The sequence below is a fragment of the Geotrypetes seraphini genome, chromosome 8 (assembly GCF_902459505.1).
Source record: "Geotrypetes seraphini chromosome 8, aGeoSer1.1, whole genome shotgun sequence".
Lineage (NCBI taxonomy): Eukaryota > Metazoa > Chordata > Amphibia > Gymnophiona > Dermophiidae > Geotrypetes > Geotrypetes seraphini.
This window is the reverse complement of record NC_047091.1, coordinates 57,383,847-57,407,806: the sequence shown is the minus strand read 5'-3', so window position 1 is coordinate 57,407,806 and position 23,960 is coordinate 57,383,847. Positions and strand designations below refer to the sequence as shown.

General features: G+C 46.7%; 1 protein-coding gene across 5 annotated transcripts in view; it reads right to left on the bottom strand.

Moving 5' to 3' along the window:
* Window positions 1-23,960, bottom strand: part of AXL (AXL receptor tyrosine kinase) — a 246,106-nt gene that overhangs the window by 165,804 nt on the left and 56,342 nt on the right. For all 5 annotated transcript variants that reach the window (XM_033956315.1, XM_033956312.1, XM_033956314.1 and 2 more), the window contains one exon: window positions 339-537. In XM_033956315.1, the coding sequence (XP_033812206.1) occupies window positions 339-508 (170 nt within the window). In that variant the 5' untranslated portion in view covers window positions 509-537. The remainder of the gene's footprint in view (window positions 1-338; window positions 538-23,960) is intronic.

Here is a 23,960-nt window from a genome sequence, read left to right as displayed (position 1 = left end):
TATGTCACTTTTGTGTTGCTCATTGGGGCCTCTCTACTATGCTTCGCATAAATATTGTCAGCTGAAATTATATGTACTGGCCTCACCTTCTATGTTTGATGTGAGATACTGGTTGTATTGTTTTAAGATTAATATTTTTCTATATATTAACTGTGAAACATACAACTAGATAGTTTCCTGTTTTAGTTAATTATTGTATATTTGTATATATCTTGTTTATTTAATCTGAAAATTTCAATAAAAAAAGAAATTTCCACCAGCTTGGCAGCATTATGTTGCATCTGAAGCTCCCTGTGAAAGCGTGAGGCATGTACAACACATAAGGCTTTTTTCTGTACCTCAGTTCACTAACAGCAATCCACTCGTCGTCATTCAGGGGCACCAGGATCTGGTTCGTATCGGCCAACTCCAGGAGCACCCCATCACGCAGCCAGTTGATCTCTGGGAGCTTGCCGCTGATCTGTACACCACAGCGCAACTTGGCGTCCTTTCCCAGCGAAGAGGTCATGTTGCTGGGGCTCTCGATGAAGAAACTCTCTGGAAACAGAAAGTTGGCCGAGTTATGACACAGCAGTTTCTCCAGCGCAAAGGCAACAAGAATAAATGTTAAATGTCACCCACATTTTACATACGACAGGGCCAGCTTCATTTACATACACTCCTGGTTCCCAAAAATCATTTATTGCAATTATTCTGCTGTGTTCTGCCTACAGTGCTCCTGGACAATAAGGCAAGTAACATGTTAAAATAGACAAGTCTAGCCACTGGGTAATAGCACAATCTCAGCTTTGGAATGTTGCTACTCTTTGGGTTTCTGCTTGGTACATGAGACCTGGGTTGGCCGCTGTTGGAAACAGGATACTGGGTTTGATGGACCTTTGGTCTGTCCCAGTATGGCAATTCTTATGTTCTTATGTGAGCCAAGTATAGGATAATCAATCCATTGTGACATCACTGATGAGGCTGGCTCTTAGGCATTGGTGGAATGAGGCATTCTGACATCACAATATCAGCTCTGGAATGTTGCTACTCTTTGGTTTTCTGCCTGGTACTTGAGACCTGGGTTGGCCACTGTTGGAAACAGGATACTGGACTTGATGGACCTTTGGTCTGTCCCAGTTTGGCAATTCTTATGTTCTTATAGGTTTTGTTTTCTGGCTACTGTGCCCATTACAATCAGTGATGTAATGGGGGGGGAGGGCGAGAGGTGCCGTCCGCCTTAGGCACCATCTTCCTCGGGACATCAGCACCCCTCCTCCTCTCCGCCCACCCCTCTCCTCCCCCTGCCGTGTGCACGCCCCTTCCTAACTTTGGCACGAGCAGCCACCAACTTGCTGCCCGCATCAGCTTTGGCACTCTCTCCGACGTCAATTCCGGGACCCGCACCCAGGGCGTGACATCAGAGAGAACTCCGAAGCCGATGCGGACAGTAAATTGGTGGCTGCTCGAGCCGAAGTTGAAAAGGTATGGGAAAGGGGTGCACGCATGGCGGAGGAGGCAGGGAAGAGGGCGGGGGAGGGGCGCTACCCACCCTCGCTCCACCACTGATTACAATGTCATATATCCAGTGGGTTTTTTTTCAAAGGAAAAGAAGGTATTGGGCTGTCCTTTGGGGATGGGGTCACCATCCGGGGCCCGGGCGCCCTGCAGTCAGCCACAAAGCCAATGACAGAATTGTAACATGACCAGGTGTGACAAATACTCTGCAAACATCTCATAATAAAGGTATTTTGAAAGCTATCCAGAGGAGTGGGAGCACTTGGACGAGAGAATCACTGACGGCGCTGTTCAGGCGGTGGCATAAGCATTTCTTTGCATGCATCACAGCAACTGGTCAACATTTCAAACCTGCACTTTAAAATGTCACTGCTAATAACAGATTTGTTACATTGTTATATATAAATTGATGAGCATTATGTTCTTAACATCCACATTTATCATTTTCAATTTGTTCCCGTGATGACTTGAAGTACCTTTGACATGCAAAATTTACAAAGAATATTTATTTTGTATGATTATTTTATTGCTCTTTCATAGGTCTATTTGTGAGCTATATATTTGGACTACTGCAGTTCTTTGTATGAGAGTATCTCAGCTAAACTGATTTTAAAAAAATTGCACTTGGTCCAGAATCCTACTGCTAAACTGATCTTTGGTAAAGCCAAATTTGACCATGTGATTCCGTTGTCGATTCAATCAGTGGCGTACCAAAGGCGGGGGATGGGGTGCTGGAGAGGTTGCGAGTCCGCAGGCTGCCTGTGTGTGGCCATCGGCTTCGCCCCCTCTGACATCAATTTCCTGTTGCAGGGTGGGGGGACCAGCAGAGCTTATGGCCGCGTGTAGGGGGGTTACTCCGGCCAAAGGAGGGGGTGATCTGCCCTGGGTTCCCATCCCGGCCAGGTACACCACTGGATTCAGTTGCATTGACTGCCTGTCGAGGCTACGATCGCTTTTAGTTCATCAAGTCTTAGTAGGACTTTCATTAGAATCTCTTCTCAAATTCAGTTGATTGAAGCAGCCAGACATGTACATAACAAAGACTGTCTAAATCCTGGCTGTTCCATCTGTAAAAAACATTCGCTCAAAGTCTTTATTTGATAATGACTTCTTTCTGTCGGTGAAACTCTGGAATTCTTTACCACATTCTATAGGTCAAAGCGGCATAGCATGAACATAATAAACTAGAGAAAAATAAAAAGGGTGCTGTAATTTTGAAATGCAGTGTAGTTGGCAGTTTTGCATGCCACAAGGATCAATTCAAAAAGCAATGGCGAGGTTACTGCAGGTTAAATGTGAATTGCACATGCCAAGCACTGCAGAGAGGACTTGCGTGTGTTAATTTGTGAAGAAAAACACAGCTGCATAGTGTGTTAAAACGTATCCTAATGAGTTAATTTAGGCATTCTGTGCAATGCAGAGGTTATGCCGCTCACTTTTGACGCGGGCACAATGCAAGAATTTTTCCACCAGGTGGTTTTGTGGAGAGGATTTCTCATCTTTTTAAAAAAAATTTAACTGCAGGAGGAAGCCCCTACAAGGTTTAAAGCAGGCGTGTCAAAGTCCCTCCTCAAGGGCCGCAATCCAGTCGGGTTTTCAGGATTTCCCCAATGGATATGCACGAGATCTATGTGCATGCACTGCTTTCAATGTATATTCATTGGGGAAATCCTGAAAACCCGACTGGATTGCGGCCCTCAAGGAGGGACTTTGAGATCCCTGGTTTGAAGGCAGATGGAAAGTAATAATTTGGCAAATGGTCGACCCGAATGTTTAAATCTATACGATCTGCTGCGGTGTTTTTAAACTTCCCGGTTTTAGTATTATGTGGTATTTTTATGTCTGATGTCAGACGTTTTGCAGTTTAAATTTCTGGAGGCGTTCTACGCTTGCTGCCTTTTTGACAGTGTACAGTGATAGCAGAGCTGTTTCTGGAGGAAGGGGTTTTTTCCCTCGAAACGGAGCCCATTGAACGGATTTAATTCATGCTGGCTACACATTTATCTACTCCGGATTCAGCTTGTGATTGTGTTTGGCCTGGATGATTTTAGACGCTGTTGTACCGTCGGATGAGGGGCAGAGATAGCCTAACTAGTTTTTTGGGTTTTTTTTTCTTATTTAGTTATTTCACTTTTAGCACACTAGTTTGTATACTAGTTCTTCGCTGTATATGTAGTCTCTTGCATTGTAAACCGCTCTGAACTGTTTGTGGTATTGCGGTATACAAAAATAAAGTTATTATTATTATTATTCATTCACGTCAAAATTTCACTTGGGACAGCCCGGGGATGTTTCACAGATAATATACCCTTCTGGGTATATGACTGTGACAGCTGGTGCATTAGGGGCTGTGTTCCCCACTGCAGGCTGCGAGACTGAGGGCTTCCCATTCACTCTAAATACTTATTAGGTGCATTTTGTTGGGCTGTCTCCTCCCCTCACCCCCTTTTTGGGTCAGGGGAGACTTGTTCTCGCGATACTTTTTCAGTACTCCTCTTACTGGGTTTTCTTGTTGCGGTATTGCAGTTGACATACTTCCTTCTACATAGAACTCATTGGACACCAAAAAAATTAGCTAAACTCTCAAAGGATACTTCTAGCCTTTGTTGGTCGTGTGAGAAAGCTGAAGGAACATTATCCCCCATCTCTATACTTATTGGGATATGGTTTGGAACACCATCTCATCCATTTTGAACATACATAATCCTTTACATTTTAAGATCATTATACTGGGTCATCATGGTCTCTAACATCCTTTGATTGGACATAACGCTCGTCTCCTCAATATTTTATTGTTTCTGACTATCAAGAATATTTTACACGGCTGGAAAGATTTATCTAAAGTGGAATACGTTGTATGGTGGAATACTGTTTATATCACTACCAAATTTGAAAGTATTATGACTGAGGAACATAATTCTACCAGTACATTTTTCAAAGTATGGCAACCTATTCAGTCCTACTGTAGTAAAGACCACTGATGTATTTACGCCATAGTCCTAGTGTACGAGCATAAACTGTTGTCTATGCCATCTCTCCAAAATCGTGACCTGGCTGGTTGTTGTTGTGTGGTGCTCACTGGGAACTCCCCCCCCTTTATTTTTCTTCTTTCTTTCTTTTCTTTTTCTGTACCAACAGATATGTCTCTTAACATTTTACGCTGGTTTTGTGTTACGAGTTCGACATGTTTCGACTAGTGGTATCATGTTTAGGATAATGTTATTTATACAGATGTTGAAGATTTTAATGCTTATGTTTTAATGTTAAGATTTTAATGTTTATAACATGTCTTGTTCCCATTTTGTATTTTCTGTTATGTTTGTACTTTTTCTTTTTTACTAAATAAATTATTTGAACAGTAGGAAAGTAATAAATGTGTGTATGTTGGAATAGGGGCATGGCCAGACCTGCCAGTTTGGGTGGGCCCAGATTTAACCTGGGTGGGCCCGGCTCCCACCCAATACATACATAGCTTATTTTTAACCTTCCCCTCTGCCCCCACATCCATCTCTCCTTCTCTCTTCCTTTCCATCCTCTATGCCCCTACTCACTTCTTCATCAGTCTCCTGGCATTTGTCCCAAAATGGCATCTGCTTCTCTGGGTGGTGGTGATGGTGGAGGGGAGTGGCACAGCATCTTTCCATCTTTCTCTGAGACACCTCCCCCCTAGTCTCCTTCAGAGCCGTCACTGGCGGTGATTCTTATAGGCAACCCACATTTGCCCTGCAGGCTTTCTTCTACCACATCCCCGCCAGTGAAGAAACAGGAAATGATGTCATTGAGGGCGGGACGCAGAAGGAAACCTGCAGGGCCAGCATGAGTTACCTATAAGAATTGCCGCCAGCAATGGTACCAAGGGAGACTGAGGAAGGATAGAAGTGGGAGGTGTTTCAAAGAAAGATGGGCAGATGCTGGTTTGGGGCAAAGAAGAAGAGTGAGGCACCACCACTGAGGTGTCTCAGAGGTCTCATATGTCATTAGACTGGGTGGGCCTGATTGGAGATAGAGAGTACTTATTTGCAGGTACTCTTATGGATGGAAAACTACCTGGCCAATTAGTATCGCTCTTGCCAATGCATCAGGAACCATAGCAGTAGGAACAAAAAACTTCTTTCCCATAAAACAATAACCCAAACAAATGAACACAAACCAGAACTTCTGTAACAGGGAACAAATATCACCAATAATACTTCAGCTATCATAAAATACAGAATCAGATGCAGGGTGGGGCTCTGGATTCATCTGCTGCGACTAAAGGAAAGAAAATTAGCAGGTAAGAACATCATTTTTCCTTCCTTAGTGCCAGAAGCTGATAAATCCAGAGACTAATGGGATGTAGCAAAGCAGTCCCCACTGCCTCGCCAATAACCGATGCTCCAAAGGATGCATCCTCACGAGCTGCCACATCCAACCTATGGTGTTTGGAAAACATATTTGAGGCAAACCAAGTTGAGGCTCTGCAAATTTCCACATTTGTCGCAGGTTGCCGCAGATAAAATTTGCATGCAATAAGCTTCTTGGATGCCGTAATATTATGCTGGTGAAGTCATGGTAGTCTCTGTATACCTTGTTTTAAAAACCAGAATCAGACAAGATAAATGAGAACACAGTGACACAGAAAGAGTGGGCCCTCTGGAGAGGTGACCTTCATCTGTGATCCGGAAAGCTTGTACATGGCACCAGTTTTGAATTATTCTTATGCTGGTCCAATCAAAGGTGCCATGACCTGTGTGCAAAAGAAACGGGAACACCAGTTCCTGGAAAGCCTGTGTGTTCAAGAGGGAAGGAAGGCAGCTCTCCAAATATCTTTAAGAATCTGGCCTTCAGGATGTCAGAGGTCCTAAAAAGTTTTCATCTGATCAATCATTAGTGCTTTACATGTACTAAATAAAGCAATGCATTCCCACACATTTAATTCCTGGCTCAGTCAAGAGATCCAGCTTGGACCTTCCTCCTCTTTGACGTGCAAAGCTGTCTCCGGCTTGGAGTAGAATCTGGTGAGGTAGTATACACACACAGTGTGTAGGCGGTGGAATGGGATGGGCTACTGGGACTATGGCTCGACCAATACTTTGCTCAACACAGCATCATTAACTAGAGAGCTTGGGGGTGGTGCTGGGGCTGGTTTGTTTGGCCCCGGCTTCAGCAAAAGATGTTTTATGGCTAGTGTGGCCATATGGCTTCAGAAAAAAGGGGACGGATTGAGACATCCGGGTTTTACTTCTATTGAAAGCAACCAAGATGTCTCAATCTGTTCTCCTTACTTCCATTGCTTTCAAGGGAAGTAAAACCCGGATGTCTCAATCCGTCCCCTTTTTTCTGGAGCCATATGGTCACACTATCATGGCCTCCCACTCCCCTTTGAGGCCCACGGTATGTTTATCATAATCACAAAAGTAAAATAAAACAGTTTCTTGATCATATGTCTCTTTAGCTATAAATTATAATATTATTATTAAGACTTAGCCAAAAGGGCTCCTTTTACAAAGGTGCGCTAGCGGTTTTAGCGCACGCTAGCCAGAAATCTACCACCTGCTCAAGAGGAGGCGGTAGCGGCTAGTACACGCTATTCCGCGCTTTAAGGCCCTAGCACACATTCGTAAAAGGAACCCATATAAACTATAAAAAGTTTTACCTCATGCAAAATTGTCATTTCTTTAATAAGTCATTAACTATTTTTTTTAATGAGGCCCTCCAAGTACCTACAAATCCAAAATGTGGCCCTGCAAAGAGTTTGAGTTTGAGACCACTGTTCTACACCCACTTGCGCCACCGTTCTATGTTGTGTCTTCTGCTCCTGGCTCTGCGTGGCCAATCCAGGCCTTTCCTTCTGTCACTCAAACTGCATTGGAGGCTTCCAGGCAAAAGAGAGGCCAACTCCGTTCACCCCTCACACAAACATCCATTCTCCTTTTCCTTCCTCCCTCCCCTTCACCTGCACATGTCTGGATTTACTCCTCTCTCTAACTGAATCATTCAAGAGCAGCATGATCAATACTTACCGATCTTTTGCGTTCTGACAATTCAGTCTTACTGAAAACAAATGCTAATCCAAAGTACGTTGAGACCAGTAAAATGACTTTCTGCTGGGCAGGGGTTAAACTGTGGAATTCCCTTGTTAGCCAATTACAAAAATGTTGTGAAAAGGGCAGTTTCAGAAAATTACTAAAGACGCAATTATTCGTAGACGCCTTTTTTTTAGACAATGATTCTTAATGAGTGTTGCTGGTTGAAGAATTTCATATGACTCTTTGGGCTCCTTTTACTAAGGTGCGCCAGCGTTTTTAGCGCACACAGGAAACTACTGCGCGCTATGTTTCTAGAACTAATGCCAGCTCAATGCTGGCGTTAAGGTCTAGTGCGTGCAGCAATGTAGCGCACGCTATTCCGCGCGTTAAAGCCTTAACACACCTTCGTAAAAGGAACCCTTTGTATAAGCCTTTTGGCTTTTATTTAAAAGACTAGTCTTTAAGCCTGTTACATAGATGTGTCTGTCTGTCTGTGTTTCTTTATCTCTCTCTCCTTGGCCGCTGTCTGTGTCCTTCTGTCTTTCCCCCCCCCCTCCAAGCAAAGCTGTCTGCCCCCAGAACACACCTCCCCCCCAAAGCAGCCCCCTTTTCCTCTCCCTGTCTCTCCATGGCCCTTTCTGTCTTCCCCCCCTGAGCAAAGCTGTCTGTCCCCAGCACACCTCCTCCCCAAACCAGCCCCCTTTTCCTCTCCCTGTCTCTCCATGGCCCTTTCTGTCTTCCCCCCCTGAGCAAAGCTGTCTGTCCCCAGCACACCTCCCCCCCCAAAGCAGCCCCCTTTACCTTTCCCTATCTCTCCAAGGCCCCTTCTGTCTCCCCCAGCACACCCCCCCCCCCAAAGCAGCCCCCCTTTCCCTTTCCCTCTCCCCCTGGCCTCCGGTATTGATCCCCTTCTTACCCTCCCTCCATCCCGGCGTCTTCTGGCCTGCTCCTTTTCAAAGCAGCCTGCGATCATGGTGGCCCGCTTTAGCGAACCTCACAGGCCGCTCTCCAACTCGGTAGCACATTCCCTCTGACGCGATCCCTTGCGTCAGAGAGAACGTGCTACTGAGGTTGGAGAGCGGTCTGCGAGGTTCTTTAAAGCCGGCCACAATCGTAGACTGCTCTGAAGAGGAGGATCAGCGGCGGCAGCGGCGAGTGAGGGCGGGAGGTGTGTTCACTGCCGAGGACGCGGGCAGGGAGAGAACTTGCCTGCGCTTCCAAATGGTGAGTGAGGGTGGGAGGAGGGGAGTGGCCAGAATGTTCCCTGCCGCCGGGTTCTAAAATGGAACACGGCCACGGATCACACACCACAGCGGCAGGGAACATGAAATCCTAATGCGCGCTTAGGGTTTTATTATATAGGATGGTTCTCTGAGGATTATTTGTTTGATAGTCAGATTTTTTTTTTTTTTACAATTTTTGTGTATGTAAAATTATGTAAACCGTTTAGTTCTAAACGGTATAGAAATTTTTAAAATACATTAATAAATATGTGGCTCCACCTCTATCGTAATCTTTCTCCCACCCCATCCCCACTGGAATCCCCCATGGACCGCCCACTCCTGAGTCAACCACCCTCTTGCCTCATCTTTTTAAGCACAGAAAATGATGGAGCTGGTCACAGGCCCAGGACTTGGAGGGCAGTGACAAATATCAGTAATTCAGTGTATCCTCGGTGGCATTGCCTGCGAGTGGCTAAAGCAGCATGCTAATCACATTAGCTCACTTTAGTGCACAGAAATAAAGATTTAAAAAAATATATATATAAAAAGGTGATATCTTTTTTATTATATTATTATTTATTTATATAGCACTTATATCCTAAGTGGTTTGCATTCAGGCACTTTATCATACTTCCTTAACTGCCCCGATGGGCTCAAACTCTATCTAGTGTACCTGGGACAATGAGGGGATTAAGGGCTCCTTTTACGAAGCCGTGTTAGGGGTTTAACGTGCGTAATAGCGCGTGCTAAACTGCCGGCCGTGCTAGATGCTAATGCCAATACAAATCACAATACAAATCACAATTAAAGGACAAGAGAAAAGCACACTACACCAACCTAATAGGCACTGAAACCCAAGACACTGGATACAAATCTCGCTAATAAACGGCCACTACCCTACCAACCTCAGTGAAATCATCATCACCCCGATCCTCAAAGACCCCAAAGGACCGATAGACCAAACAGCCAACTACAGACCCATTGTCTCTATTCCACTTTACGTCAAAATAATAGAAGGACTAGTTGCCAAATTCCTCTCCAATTACCTAGAAAACCATAACATACTCCATCCCACACAATCCGGCTTCAGAAACAACTTCAGCACAGAAACACTACTAGGATATCTCTTGGACACAGCCAGACAACATCTCAGCACAGGAAAAAAAATGATGCTCATACAACTAGACCTTACCGCTGCATTCGACTTGGTGGACCATAACATTCTACTACAAATCCTGGATACAATAGGTATCACAGATAAAGTATGCACATGGTTTGAAGGATTCCTTAAATCAAGAACCTATAGAGTAAAATCAGACAAACAAAAATCTGAACCTTGGTCAAACCCCTGCGGAGTTCCCCAAGGATCCCCTCTATCCCCGACTCTCTTCAATCTCTATACAGCCTCCCTCAGCTCTCACCTGGACAAACAAGGCATAACCTCCTACAGCTATGCCGATGACATTACCATTCTCATACTCTTCGATGAACCTGAACTCTCCATGACGAACACAATATACCAAATACAGTGGTGCCTCACACAACGAACTTAATTGGTTCCAGGAGCAAGTTTGTTATGCGAAAAGTTCGTTATGTGAAACGCGTTTTCCCATAACAATACATGTTAAAAAAAATAATTCGTTCTGTAGCATAAAATATGCTAAGATGACATAAAAAAAGATAAATTTTTTGTTATTATTTTTATTTAGATACATCTAAAAACATAATTGTTTTTTAAAACAACACACATTTTTTAAATTTAAAGACAGACTAAGTAGAGTCTAATTTTACAGTGAGAGAGGGCAGTTAAGCGCAGTGCCATCAGTTATCCTGCCCCTCTCAGTGAATTGCCTGGGATGGAGGGAGGGAGAGAAGAAGGCAGATGATGGAAGTGGGAAGAACTTGTGCCGTCAGCATCAGGCACAAGCGGGAAAGCAGCAGCGGTGAGGGGCTAGAAGTTATCTTCCTTTCATTCATGTCCTTGCCACCCCCGTCCCTTGGTCGGTCCCACAATTTCACAATTTCCTGCATATCTCCTCCCTCCATTCTTGTAGCCCATAATCTCCTCTCCTGACATCTCCCTGTCCTTTTACTTCCACTATCTTCCTATCCCATCTCTATTCCCTTTTGTCCCTCTCCCCATGATCAATCATCTCACCACCTCTCTCTTCCCTCACCCTCAGGGTTCAAGATTGCTTCCACTCTTTTTCCTGTTGTTTTCTCTGCCTGTCACCCTATGATTTAGCATCCCTTCTGCCCTTGTCCAATATTTCCCCTTCTCTCCCTCCCTCTCATCCCCTGCTCCAACATACCGTATTTCGACTGCCCTTCCATCCCCAGGCCTGCCAACTTCCACTCATTTACTGCTTTCTCCCACCTCTGCCAAAGCCCGCCCCCCCCCCCCCGCAGTGATCGGCAACACCAGGCACCCCCCCTCAATCGGTGAAACAGGGCCCCCCCTCGATCGGCGAAACAGGGCTCCCCCTTGATCGGCGAAACAGGGCCGGCGACTGCTTTCTCCCGCTGCTGTTGAAGTCTGTAAACAACTTTAACACAAGCCACGGGGCTCTAACAGTGCGTATGCTGCCAACGGCTTCCTTCCTCCTTCCTCTCCCCTCATGATGTAACTTCCCATTTGGTTGATGGAGGAGGAGGAGGGTAGCCGGTAGCGTCACGCACACTGCGCGGAAGGATGCAGCTTGGGCGACTTCGTTGTGTGAAACGAAGTTCGTTGTGGGAAGCAAGACCTGAAGTTCGTTGTGCGCAGCGTTCGCTGTGTGAGGCGTCCGTTATGCGAGGCACCACTGTACTAAAATCAATAGCAACCTGGATGAAAGATCACAAACTGAAATTGAATCCAGCTAAAACGAAATTCATCCTCCTAGAAAACAACAAAATACCAACCATAACCAACATTGACATCAGCGCAATCAACTACCCCATACAAACCACCCTAAAACTGCTAGGAATAACTATTGACAGATGCTGCACCATGCAACCGCAAATCAATAAAACAATACAAAAGTCATTCTTAGTCATGAGAAACTTAAGACAAGTTCGGAAATTCTTCGAGAAAACTCAATTCCAGCTCATAGTTCAGTCCTTAATACTAGGCCTACTTGACTACTGTAATATCCTCTACCTCCCATGCCCTACAACCATAACAAAACAACTACAAACTATCCAAAACACAGCACTAAGACTCATCTACTCATTAAAGAAACATGATCACATTACAGAAGCATTTCTCCAATCGCACTGGCTTCCAATCCCAGCAGGAATACAATTTAAATTCTACTGCCTACTATTTAAGACTTTATAGGGAGACAGTCCAAACTACCTAAATAACCGCCTCATCCACAACACCGCAACCAGACATAGGAAAACTCACACCCCATTCTCATACCCCCCAATTAAGGAGATCAAATGGAAAAAACTATATGATGGCCTCCTGGCCACTCAAGCAGCCAAACTAGACAACCAAATCGCCAATCTACTGACGGCATCCCTCGACTACAAGACTTTTAGAAAAGAAATAAAGACCATACTCTTCAAGAAAACTCTGAAAAAAGAAATAATACCTCAAGTCTCAAACTCCACCTCTCACTAAAGCCAACTTCCCCAAACAAATAACCTTACCCGTTTCTTACTCTTTTTGAAAATGACCAATTTTTTTTTTTTTTTTTTTTGTAAGTTCTTGTTGTAATACATCTTGGATAATTCTTTTGTAATCCGCCTTGAACTGCAAGGTAATGGCGGAATAGACATCCCTAATGTAATGTAATGCCAGCATTGCGCTGGCGTTAGTTCTAGCCGCATAGCGCACGCTAAAAAGCTGCATGTTCTAAAACCGCTAATGTGGCTTCGTAAAAGGAGCCCTAAATGACTTGCCCAGGGTCACAAGGAGCAGTGAGAGATTTGAACCCACAGTTCTAACCCCTGCGCCACACAGGGATGTATATTTGTTTGAATAATTTGTATAATCCGCCTCTTTATATTGTCTGTGCATTTAACTGTGAGAAATGAGACCCAATGTACTCTGGGTGTAACAATTCACTTCACACCAGTGGCATTGGTCACTACACAGCACACATTTTATGTTTTTATGATTTAATTTTTTACATTGTTATAGTAGTGTAATTGCTGATGTTTTATTATTTTAATCAAAGCTCAGATGCAGGCGCTTTGCACTGAAACACGGCCCGTGTCAGGTTTATCAATAAAGAACATAAGAAGTCTTGACAATCTCTGGCTTGGGGGCCCTTGATGTTTTTCTTTGTTCATTTGTTTGAAATGACATGGGAAATGTCAACAACCTATCCCACATCGTTTTGGGGGTGGGGGGTTCTTTGTTGTGGGAAATGTCAGGGGAAAACCACAAATTGAAAGAGTGTGCTATGCACCAACCAATAATGACTGTAGTAGATCTCTCATGAGTTGGAGTTAAAGGATATTCCTTAAGTGGCTTCCTGTCTCCTGGAGGATCCGATTTAAGTGTGCAACTGTTATTTTCAAAAATCCTATATGGTATTTTTTCTTCTTTGGTCCCCGTTTCATTTCATTCACAAGAAATCTCTAATTCTAGGAGCTCTCAGAAATATAAACATAAGAATTGCCGCTGCTGGGTCAGACCAGTGGTTCATCCTGCCCAGCAGTCTGCTCACGCGGCGGCCCTCAGGTCAAAGACCAGTGCTCTAAATGAGTCCAGCCTCACCCGCGTACGTTCCAGTTTAGCAGGAACTTGTCCCACTTGGCTTTTCCACTGTTAAAGGAATAAAAACTATGTCCAATTCTTGTCGATCATTTTCTTTTTCATTCGTAAAAGTTTGGAATGATCTTCCTTTCATAATTAGAGTTCTCGCTCATCTACCCACTTTTTGTAAAGCACTGAAGACATATTTGTTTCAGAAATTTACTAATGATTTTTCTTTTTCAAACAATCAACCATGAAAGATAAAAATAATCTTGGCCTAAAAGATAAGGGGCCTCTTCTATCAAACTGCGCTAGCAGTTTTTAGAGCAGAGAGCCGCGCTGAATGGTCCGCGCTGCTCCCTAGGCTCATAGGAACTCTATGAGCGTCAGAAGCAGCGCGGGCCATTCAGTGCAGTTTTCCGCGCTACACACTGTTTGATAGAAGAGGCAGATAGATAGCGCAGTTTGATAGAAGAGGCCCATAGTTTCTGTCCTAATCTAAAGTGACCATACATCCCATTTTGAACGGGACAGTCCCTTTTTCAGATCCCCTGTCCCCGTTGTCCCCACTCACAGCTTCGGGATGCCGAAATGTCCCGTTTTCAGAGAGGGCGTCCCGAAGCTGTGAGTGGGGACAATGGGGAAAGGGGATCGCAGCCTGGATTCGGCATCAGCAGCATCATTGCTCGGGCCCCGCTGATCCTCCTATCTCTCCCCCCACAAGCGAACCCTTCCGACCCTCCCAGCGAGATGACCGAGCAGCAAATCTCCCTCCAGTAGCGTCGGCAGCCGCAGCATACTAAACAGGCTGCTTCGCGGCTTTCTCCTGCCGGTGAGTCCCTCTGCTGTGTTACTGATGACATCATCAGTGACGCTTCACCGGCAGGAGAAGGCCACGAAGCAGCCTGTTTAGCGTGCTGCGGCTGCTGACGCTACCGGAGGGAGATTTGCTGCTCGGTCATCTCCCTTGAGAAGCATACAGTGATATGGGGACTAAAACTATGCCAGGGTACACATGGCGGGGCCTCCGTGTTTGCAGATCCCCGGAATTGATGGACCCAGGGTCTGATCTGGAGATGGCAATTCTTATGTTCTTATGTTCTTGTATAATTTATTAATATCTGTTAACCAAGTCGAGCCCTTCTATTGGGATGAATTGGTATATAAAATCAAAGATTAGATTAGATATATACTGTAATAATTTAGTGGATTCTATGGCCGAAGTTATACTTCAGCACTTCCAACTCCCTCTCTCTCTCTCACAGCACACAGATAAGGGGTCCATTGATAGTCAGTTTAATACCTTAGGTCAGTGGTCCCCAACCCTGTCCTGGAGGACCACCAGGCCAATCGGGTTTTCAGACTAGCCCTAATGAATATGCATGAGAGAGATTTGTATATAATGGAAGTGACAGGCATACAAATCTGCTTCACGCATATTCATTAGGGCTATCCTGAAAACCCGATTGGCCTGGTGGTCTTCCAAGACAGGGTTGGGGACCACTGCCTTAGGTGGCATGTTACTTAGGGACAGAAAATTAGAAAAGGCAGAAAGACTGGAAACTTGCGACCCTGATAAAGGATTTGTAAGATTTCCACCTCCATCCCAGAGCTATTAAACAAAGCTAAGGAAAATCAGGAGGTGACAGATATGGCTAGACAACCACAAAGTCGCAAAGTTTTCTATCCTGATATGATGCCAGAATTAGAGAATGACACGGGGACAAATTTGTCCCCATCCCTGCAGTGGCGTACCTAGCATATGTGACACCCGGGGCCCATCATTTTTTGGCACTCCCCCATCTGTACGAAAAACATGATTTTTAGTAACAAGCCACAGGTCACACATGAGTACCTAGGAAAAGGCAGCATCTTACATATGCAGTGAGCAGTACAACATCAATACACCCATTGTAAAACTAAACAAGCCAGACTAGTACAGGTCAATCCTACACCGTCAATCCTAACAGAAAACCATGTCTTTCGAACACACAGAACACAGAAAACACCTTCGCCTAATATGGAATATGTCATCACAAACAAATCCCTCCCCCTTTCACAAAACTGTAGTGTGGATTTTAGCCACGGTGGTAACAGCTCTGACGCTCATAGAATTTTGAGCATCAGAGCTGCTACCACCAAGGCTGGCGCTAAAAAATGCTCCACAGTTTTGTAAAAGGGGGGATAAAATAGAAATACATAGACAAAGGTTAAATTGAACCAGCAAGAAGCTGGACTCTGCATACAATGCAACACCACAGAAACAGTGACACATGTCTCCTAAAGCAATAAATAAATAGAAATTTTTTTTCTACCGTTGTCTTCTCTGGTTTCGGCTTTCCTCATCTTCTTGTTACTCTCTTCCTTCCATCCACTGTCTGCCATCTCTCTGCCCCTATATGGCATCTTCTCACCTTCGATGCCCCTTCCAGAAACTGTATGCCTCCCCCTTCCATCTCTCCTTTCACCCCATTGGTCTGGCATCTCTCTCCTCTCCTTCCCTCTCCCACACCTCTCTTCCCTCATTTTCCTTTTCAATTTATTTTCTGCATCCATCTAGATTACGTTCTTACTACCCTCTCATCAATTTCCTTTTTTACTGTCTACTTACAGCTCACCACCTCTTTCCCTCAACCCATCCAGTATTTCCCTAACTCAATCTTTTTCCCCATCATGTGCCCTCCTTTTATTTATCCCCTCCTTCCATCATCTGCCCTCTTCTCTCTCCCCACTTCCATCATCTGCCCCTTCTCTCTCTTTCCCCCCATTTCCATCATCTACCCACTTCTCTCTCCCCCTTCTCCCCACTTCCATCATCTGCACCTTCTCTTTCTTCCCCCATTCCATCATCTGCCCTCTTCTCTCACCCCACTTCCATCATCTGCCCCTTCTCTCTCTTTCCCCCTATTCCATCAGCATCTGCCCCTTTCTCTCCCTCCACCACGCTTCCATACCACCCTGACCCCCTTTGTCACCCTTCACCATGATTTCATACCACCCTGACCCTCTTTGTCACCCTTCAGCATGATTCTATACCACCCTGACCCCCCTTTGTCACCCTTCAGCATGATTCCCTACCACCCTGACCCCGCTTTGTCATCCTCCACAGCCTTTCATGCCACTCTGACCTCCTTTGTCACCCTTCAGCATGATTCCCTACCACCCTGACCCCCCTTGTCACCCTTCAGCATGATTCCCTACCACCCTTTGTCACCTTCCACACCCTTTCATGCTACCCTGACCTCCTTTGTTTCTCCATCCCAAAGATCCCGTGATGACTGCTTCTGCTCCGATGGAAGAGGTAAGTGACGTCGGAGGGGGCTGGGCCGGCAGACGCAGTTAGTTGCGGCAAGATCCCACGATGACTGTGGCTGCCGGTCCCCCCCCCCCCCCCGACGTCACTTACTTCTTCCCAGTCATCGCAGGACCTTCTTCACTTCAGCGCGGCTGCCGACTCTGCTCTAAGTACGGCAGCCGCACTGAAGTGCCATTTGAAGCAGCGCGGGAGGTTCCGGATCCGGCCAGCTGTGCACCCCCTTGGAGCGTGCACCCGGGGCGGACCACCCCCCTCCCCCCCCTCGCAGTACGCCATTGCATCCCTGCAGGAACTCAATTTTCCCGTCCCCGCAAGTTTTGTCATTGTCACTGTTCCTGCCCCATTCCTGTAAGCTCGGCCTTAACCACACTCGCACAAACTCTGAACACCCACCCCTGGCAGAGGGAGGGATGCCCACTCCCTTCTATCATCACCCAACCCCCCCTGACAATTCCCCCCTATGCCCCCGACGACCTCCACCCACCTCTCCCTACCTTATTGACAAAGTCCGGCTGGAGGGACGCCCAACCACTCCAGCTGGCAGGCCCACTTCTTAAAAAAATGATGGGTCTGCCCCTTCCCGGTGCATCCTGGAATGCATTGGGGAGAGGCCTAAGGCTCTGATTGGCCCAGGCGCTTAAGGCCCTTCCCAGGAGTGGACATCCTTCCCTCTGCCAGGGGTGGGTATCTGGAGGTTGTGCAAATATGATGGAAGAGAGTGGGCATCTCTCCTGATGATCTTCAATTTTTTTTAAATTTGCGGGTGTATTCTGCGCATATGCTGATCGCTACCACCAGCAACTCATCTCAATGAAATATAGTGAGCCTCCATGAACATCCACAAACTTCATTTGCATGCGGAGTCTTTTGAGAATGACTCGCCTTTTTGAAATTGTTACAATAGCGACCTCGGTAGCAGCCTGTCGGATTTTACTGTTAAGTTTTGAGAATCTTCCCCTGGGTCCCTCCATATGGAATACATCAAGGGAGAAGGACTGGAGGTGGTGCCTCAGTTTCTTGAAGACCTATTTTCCCAATGCAGAGCTAATCTCTCTGCTTCCCATGGAAAGATACAATCCAGCTGTCAAAGGTAGGCAGCAATGATCCGAGCCCTGTCCTGGGAACCCCAGCTGAGGCCAGAAGAAAACAGAAAGCGACTGGAGATAAGAAAAGCTCTCCCTGACTAAAGTTTGTAAAGCAAGGGAATCGGCTGCTGAACAGAAACAAAAAAGACAGCCTGAAGACACATCATTTGAGGTTGAAATCCAAAAGAGTTGATGGGTTTGAGGTGAATAGAAATTTTAGACCTCCCCCCTCAAGAGATCTGATCCATCCTGGGATACTTGGGGGAGGGAGGGATGTATTTGTGTCACCTTGGGTTTGTTCTGATAATGTCTCTCTTTCACATCCCCACTGTCTGATGAGAGAAGAGTGTGTGCTTCCCACCAGCTGGCTCCTGTCTACAGATGTGGTTTTTTTTAGGCTGGAAGACCGCCACTCCCCATCTGTCCTTCAATTCACATTATTGTTTTTAACATCTTGTTCCTAGTGCATCTTTCCAAACACAACCTTCCCCCTTCCAAAATTTTCTTTCCAACATCTTAACAATGAAAATAGCTACACTGACTGGTCAGTAATTCCACTCTTAAACGACCGCCTATTTTTTCCCTTGTAGGGATAGCTTGGCTTCCAATAGAACCTGAACCTTCTCGGTTAAGTCAATTACTTTTGCCGCCTGGTGCTGCTTCACTGCCTCCTCTATAGTTCTGCTTCACTAGAAGGATGCCTGAACCGGTGTTACAAACTGACAAGGGGACAAATTTGTCCCAGTCCCCACAGGAACTCAGTTTCCCCATCCCATCGCTGAGAGTTTTGTCGCTGTCGCTGTCTCTGCCCCATTCCTGTAAGCTCTGTCTTAACTGCGCATGCCTCGAACACTTATGATTTTAAAGTATCTGAGGCTTGTGCAGATGAGGACAGAGCTTAGGCATTGGTGGAATGAGGCATTATGACATCACAATCTGAGCTCTAGAATGTTGCTACGTATGATCTTAGTGTCTGAGGCTTGTGCAGATGAGGACAGAGCTTGCAGGAATGGGGCAGGGACAGGAAAAAAACTCGCAGAGACGGGACGGGAAAATAAGTTCCCGCGGGGACGGGGAAAAATTTGCCCCCATGTCATTCTCTAAAAGCACAGGAGAATTACACAGAAGGGATCCCAGCAAATATGCTCAGAGTCACTTGTGTACCTCGCAGACATGGAAAGTTACCCAGTTCCAGACTGGAGATTAAGAGACAATCCTGGGTTTTTTTTACCAGCCCATCTTGCGTGCCTGATTTTAAGAAGAAATGGGATCGTCACGTGGGATCTCTGCACAGTTAAATAGGGGAGGGCTATTAGGGTGGGCAGACTAGATGGGCCGCGGCCCTTATCTGCCGTCTTTTTCTATGTTTCTATGTTTCTATCTTATCGCATTCCACGCAGCACTGAGTTCAATGTGCAGGATGAGGCACTACAAATCCCACACTGCTTTGGAGTATAGGATCAAAACCAGGACTGGACAAAACATCTCCAGCCTGGAACTGGGAAACTTGGTATCTCTGCCTTCTTGGCCTAAAAAATATGAGGTATAAATATAGAAACACAGGAAGGGTGGCTGGCAGAGCATACTTGGGGCAAGAAATAGAAAAGAAACAATGGGTGGGGGGGGGGGGAGAGCTGACAGGAGTAATAAATATACAGGAACTGATAAAGAAAGGGTGAGGAAAACAAAGGCAATAAAGATGCAGGTATTTAGGTTTCATTTCATTGTGATGGGCTAGAGAAGGCGAAGTTGGGGGTGGGGGCATGCAGGGGCAATAAACAGATAAGGCCAGCTGGGAGGAGAGAGAAGCAGGTAGAGTGAAAGATCACAGGAAAGAGGGCTATACAAACTGCAGAGAGAGGACAGATGAAAGGAAAGCAAAGGCAATCGGCAGAGATAAAGAAGCCTTTGAGGAGAGAAAAAGGGCAGCAAGAGAGACAATAAAGAGATAGAGAAACTGTAAAGAAGAGACAGAGGGACCTGGGGCTAGATTCATTAACCTGCCTCTCCATGCCCGGTCCACGGCAGACCGACCAATTCACGAAGGGAAAATGTTCAAATGGGGGCGATCGGAGGCATGCCCCTGTCCGACGATACGGAATCGCTGTGCAGCGATCCCGACGCATGCGTGGACCATCTGCTTTGCCTGTCGACGGTCTGCGCATGTCCTGGCCTGCGTCAACAATTCCCCTCCGTGAAGCACGAAAACGTTTCTCCTGGGGTTAGCGGCGCTCAAGTTCACTCAGCCCTGGCGACTCGCCACAGCTCAGCAGGCATAATTATTGACTCCCTCCCCCTGCTCTCTGCCGCCCTTCCCCGCAGTGCAGCCCCGCTTTAAACCCACGGGTTAAAACCATGGGCTTGCACTGTGAGGAAGGGCGGCAGAGAGCAGGCGAGTTGGGGCGGCGAGAGCAGGGTGAGGGCTAGTTCACCGCCTCCGGTGCTGTTCTACCCTGTGCGAGGATCATCTTGGGCACACTGGAAGGAGAGGCGGCAGAGGGCAGAGCGCTTTTGATGGGGCAGAGCGCAGGTTTTTTACACAAGCGGCTGGTCCTCACTAGTCGCTTGTTTTTTTGATCGGCCAGCCAGTCGGTGCGCCAAAAGAAAGTTTAGTGAATCGCGTCCTTCCTGCTTTGCATGCATGGATCGGACCGGAGGATGATCGGTACACGGGTTAGTGAATCGGGTCGGAAGGAAATCGGGTCGCAAACCGATCAGTACACGATCGGTTTGCTTAGTGAATCTAGCCCCAGATGAGCAGAGCTAATGGCAGTGCTGAGGGGAAAGAGAAGGTGCAGATATAAAAAGGATGGATTCGGTCCAGAGGAAGGCTACTAAAATGGTGCGTGTTCTTCGTCATAAGGCGTATGGGGACAGACTTAAAGATCTCAATCTGTATACTTTGGAGGAAAGGCGGGAGAGGGGAGATATGATAGAGATGTTTAAATACCTACGTGATGTAAATGCGCATGAGTCAAGTCTCTTGAATTTGAAAGGAAACTGCAATGAGAGGGCACAGGATGAAGTTAAGAGGTGATAGGCTCAGGAGTAATCTAAGGAAAAACTTTTTTATGGAAAGGGTGGTAGATGCATGGAACAGTCTCCCAGAAGAGGTGGTGGAGACAGACACTGTGTCTGAATTCAAGAAGGCGTGGGATAGGTAGGTGTGATCTCTCGGAGAGAGAAAGAGATAATGGTTGCTGTGGATGGGCAGACTAGATGGGCCATTTGGCCTTTATCTGCCATCATGCTTCTATGTAATAAGTAGAACTGGAGGCACTGCAGAGGGGAGAGACAGGAGGTGCATGGGGGCGGGGGGTAACACTCCATCAGACCTCTTCTTATTCCCCATCAGCTAACTTCTTACTCCCCACGTTAGCGACATGTATAGATTCCCCCCCCCCTCTTTTTTGTCCTGTGTGTCTGTCAAAATTAGATTGTAAGCTCTTGAGAGCAAGGACCAGCGCTTGCGTGTTTAATGTACATCGCTGCGTGCGCATAGTAACATAGTAAATGCTTATCAATGGAGATTGTCCAAGTGGTTTTACATTCAAGTATCCTTTTACAAAGCTACGGTAACTGCCCCAAAACCCATATAGATTTAAAGGGCTTCAGGGCTTTTTCCGCGGGGGAGCCGCTGGCACAGCTTTGTAAAAAAGGGAGGGGGGGTAAAAAGAGGAATAGGATACAGAGTACAGAATAGTAATATGGTGGGGTGAGGGGAGCATGCAGGCAATTTGATGAACCTGGTATGCACGTCCTACTTGAAAGTAGAAGTGCTGCCCCCATCCCCTTCCACTTATGAGTTTTCATTGGTTCATCCACCAACCTAAACGAACAAGGGAAGATGAGAGGGATCGGGGATTGGCTCCTCCGTTGCTAGGGAGCATGTTAGGCCGGTAGCTGGCTGCTCCTCCATTGGTGGGAGGCGTGGCTGTGTGCAGGCTGGATTCTCCCTGGGCTCCCTTTCGATTCGCTGCTCCCTCGTTGCTGGGGGGCATGGCTTCACGCTAGATCGGCTTGTGGAAGAGCAGGGAGATGGCGTCGCTTCCGGTCCACATGTGGGGGTAAGTGCGGGACCGGGTGGCGCCCCAAGCGATGTGCCCGCTTGGGCAGAAGCCGATAGTGTTCCCAATGACTTCAGGAGGGGGGGGGGGGCAGAGGGCGAACCCCGATCGGCTGCCTGCAGGGGCTGGCTGTAAGCGGCAGCATGCAGGAGCTCCGGGAGAGATTTCTCTGCCGGGCCAGTTGCAGGCGGGGGGGAGGGGGGGGTTAGCTGAGCCAGGGCATCCTGGAGGCTCCTTACCGGATTCGTCTGTGGATCCCCTGCTGCTGCATTCCGATGAGGATGGCTGCTGGAGGAAGATTCTCGGACCTCACTTCTCTTCAAGAAGTCTCTTAGTGCCCTCTTCCTTAGCTTGCGTGCCCGTGGAGACAGGCGGACACAGTGCAAGCAACACTGTTCCTCATGCGCTGTACCCAAGAAGCGAATGCACAGATCGTGAGGATCCAGTGTACTCATCCTTTTCCTGCATCCCGGACATTTCTTTGATGTTTCTGGCATCTTCAAGATGGTAAGTAGAAAAAGTTTTGATTGTAGAAAAAGTGGTGGTGGAGAGCTGTGGAAAAATCCGACCAATGAGAACGGGCGGAAACTAAAGACTGGGGATTAGGGGGAAGCAGGGGGGAAATAGGTAGGGCTCGGGCATGTTCAGTGGGGCCCGGGCACTGCACATGCTCAGAGAAAAAAAAAAAAATCTCTCTGAGCTATTGGAGAGCTTATCCGCAAATTGGGAGCTGTTGGGACAACACCCATATGTGGCTGTCTCATCCTGCTTGTCCTAGGAGAACAGAGACTGTGTGGGGACCACATCCAAGAGTTGGTGTCAAGGGGGTGTGGCCCATGGACCAGTTGGGAAGTGAATGAGTGGAAACCTGTAGCGGCTGCCACTCAGCAATTCTTTAAAATCCCAGTGATCCTCATTTTTTGGGTAGAAATTCAGAATCCCAAATAGCACAGAGTTTGGTGGCACCATATGGACTAACAGATTTAACACCCCCCCCCCATTACAAACCCTAACCTTCCACCCCTCTTTCCCTGCATACAGGTTTGAAGCCACCATACAAAAAGAAATACACTTCCTAGTGAACAAAAAGCATTTCCATAAACTTCAGGACAAACTAAGACAACCCCTTCCCCTAGCTACCAGGCCACCTCCAGCATATTAGAGAGAAGAGGGCGGGGGAGGGGCACCTCTCACTCTTGCTATGCCACTGAGTGCATGAATCTCTCTCTCATGAATATTCATTGTGGATATCCTGAACACCTGACTTGCTGTGGTGCTCCTAGGACCAGGCTTGGGAACCACTGGCTTAAGGTGTGTTTACCCATTAAAATCAATGCTACAGGCGAGGTCAGGATGGCTGCCCTGAGTCCCACAGCTCCAGGGATCCCCCATGGGCTGGGATGGATCTCCTTCCCTTCGAAGCCCTCCTCACCTTTTAAAATGCAAAGGTTGTTTTTTGGCACTGGAGAGCCCAATTCCATATGCTAGTTCTTTGGGAAGCGCGGGAGGTGGGGGGCTCTTTAATTACTTTGGGACCCATATCTCCGCTCCTTATCTCCTAAGGGGTGCAGTCTAATTTTGAACACTCTTGTTTAATTGTTGTGTGTTGCCTGGCTGCCTCGGTTGATTTGGTTGATTTGGTTCTGGGGTGGGGGTTGGGGGGGAAGGTTTGGGAGGGGGGGTCATTCCTGGAAGGCAGGTCCAGTTCTGATGGGTGCCCCAGGGTCATCCGAATCCAGACCCTGGGGGGGAGTGTGTTTATTCTTTTTTCCATTGCATTGGCTTGCCTTGTCTTTGTTTGGGCCTTCTATGGGGGGGATTGTGGGGGTTTTGGGGGTAGGGAGGTGGATTAAAATGACGCATGATTTTGTATAGTTTCATCTTTTGATCTGGCGGATTTCCCGCTCTTTTCAGTTGTATTGTGTACTATGAAGCTTTGTTATTGTTCCATTTTGTTGTTGTCAATAAAAAATTGTTAAACCATAAAATGCAAGGTTCCTCGTAGCTTCCTCGGCGCTGTTCCTCTGCCACAATCCGCCCCCCCTCTGATGCAACTTCCTGTTTCTGCTTG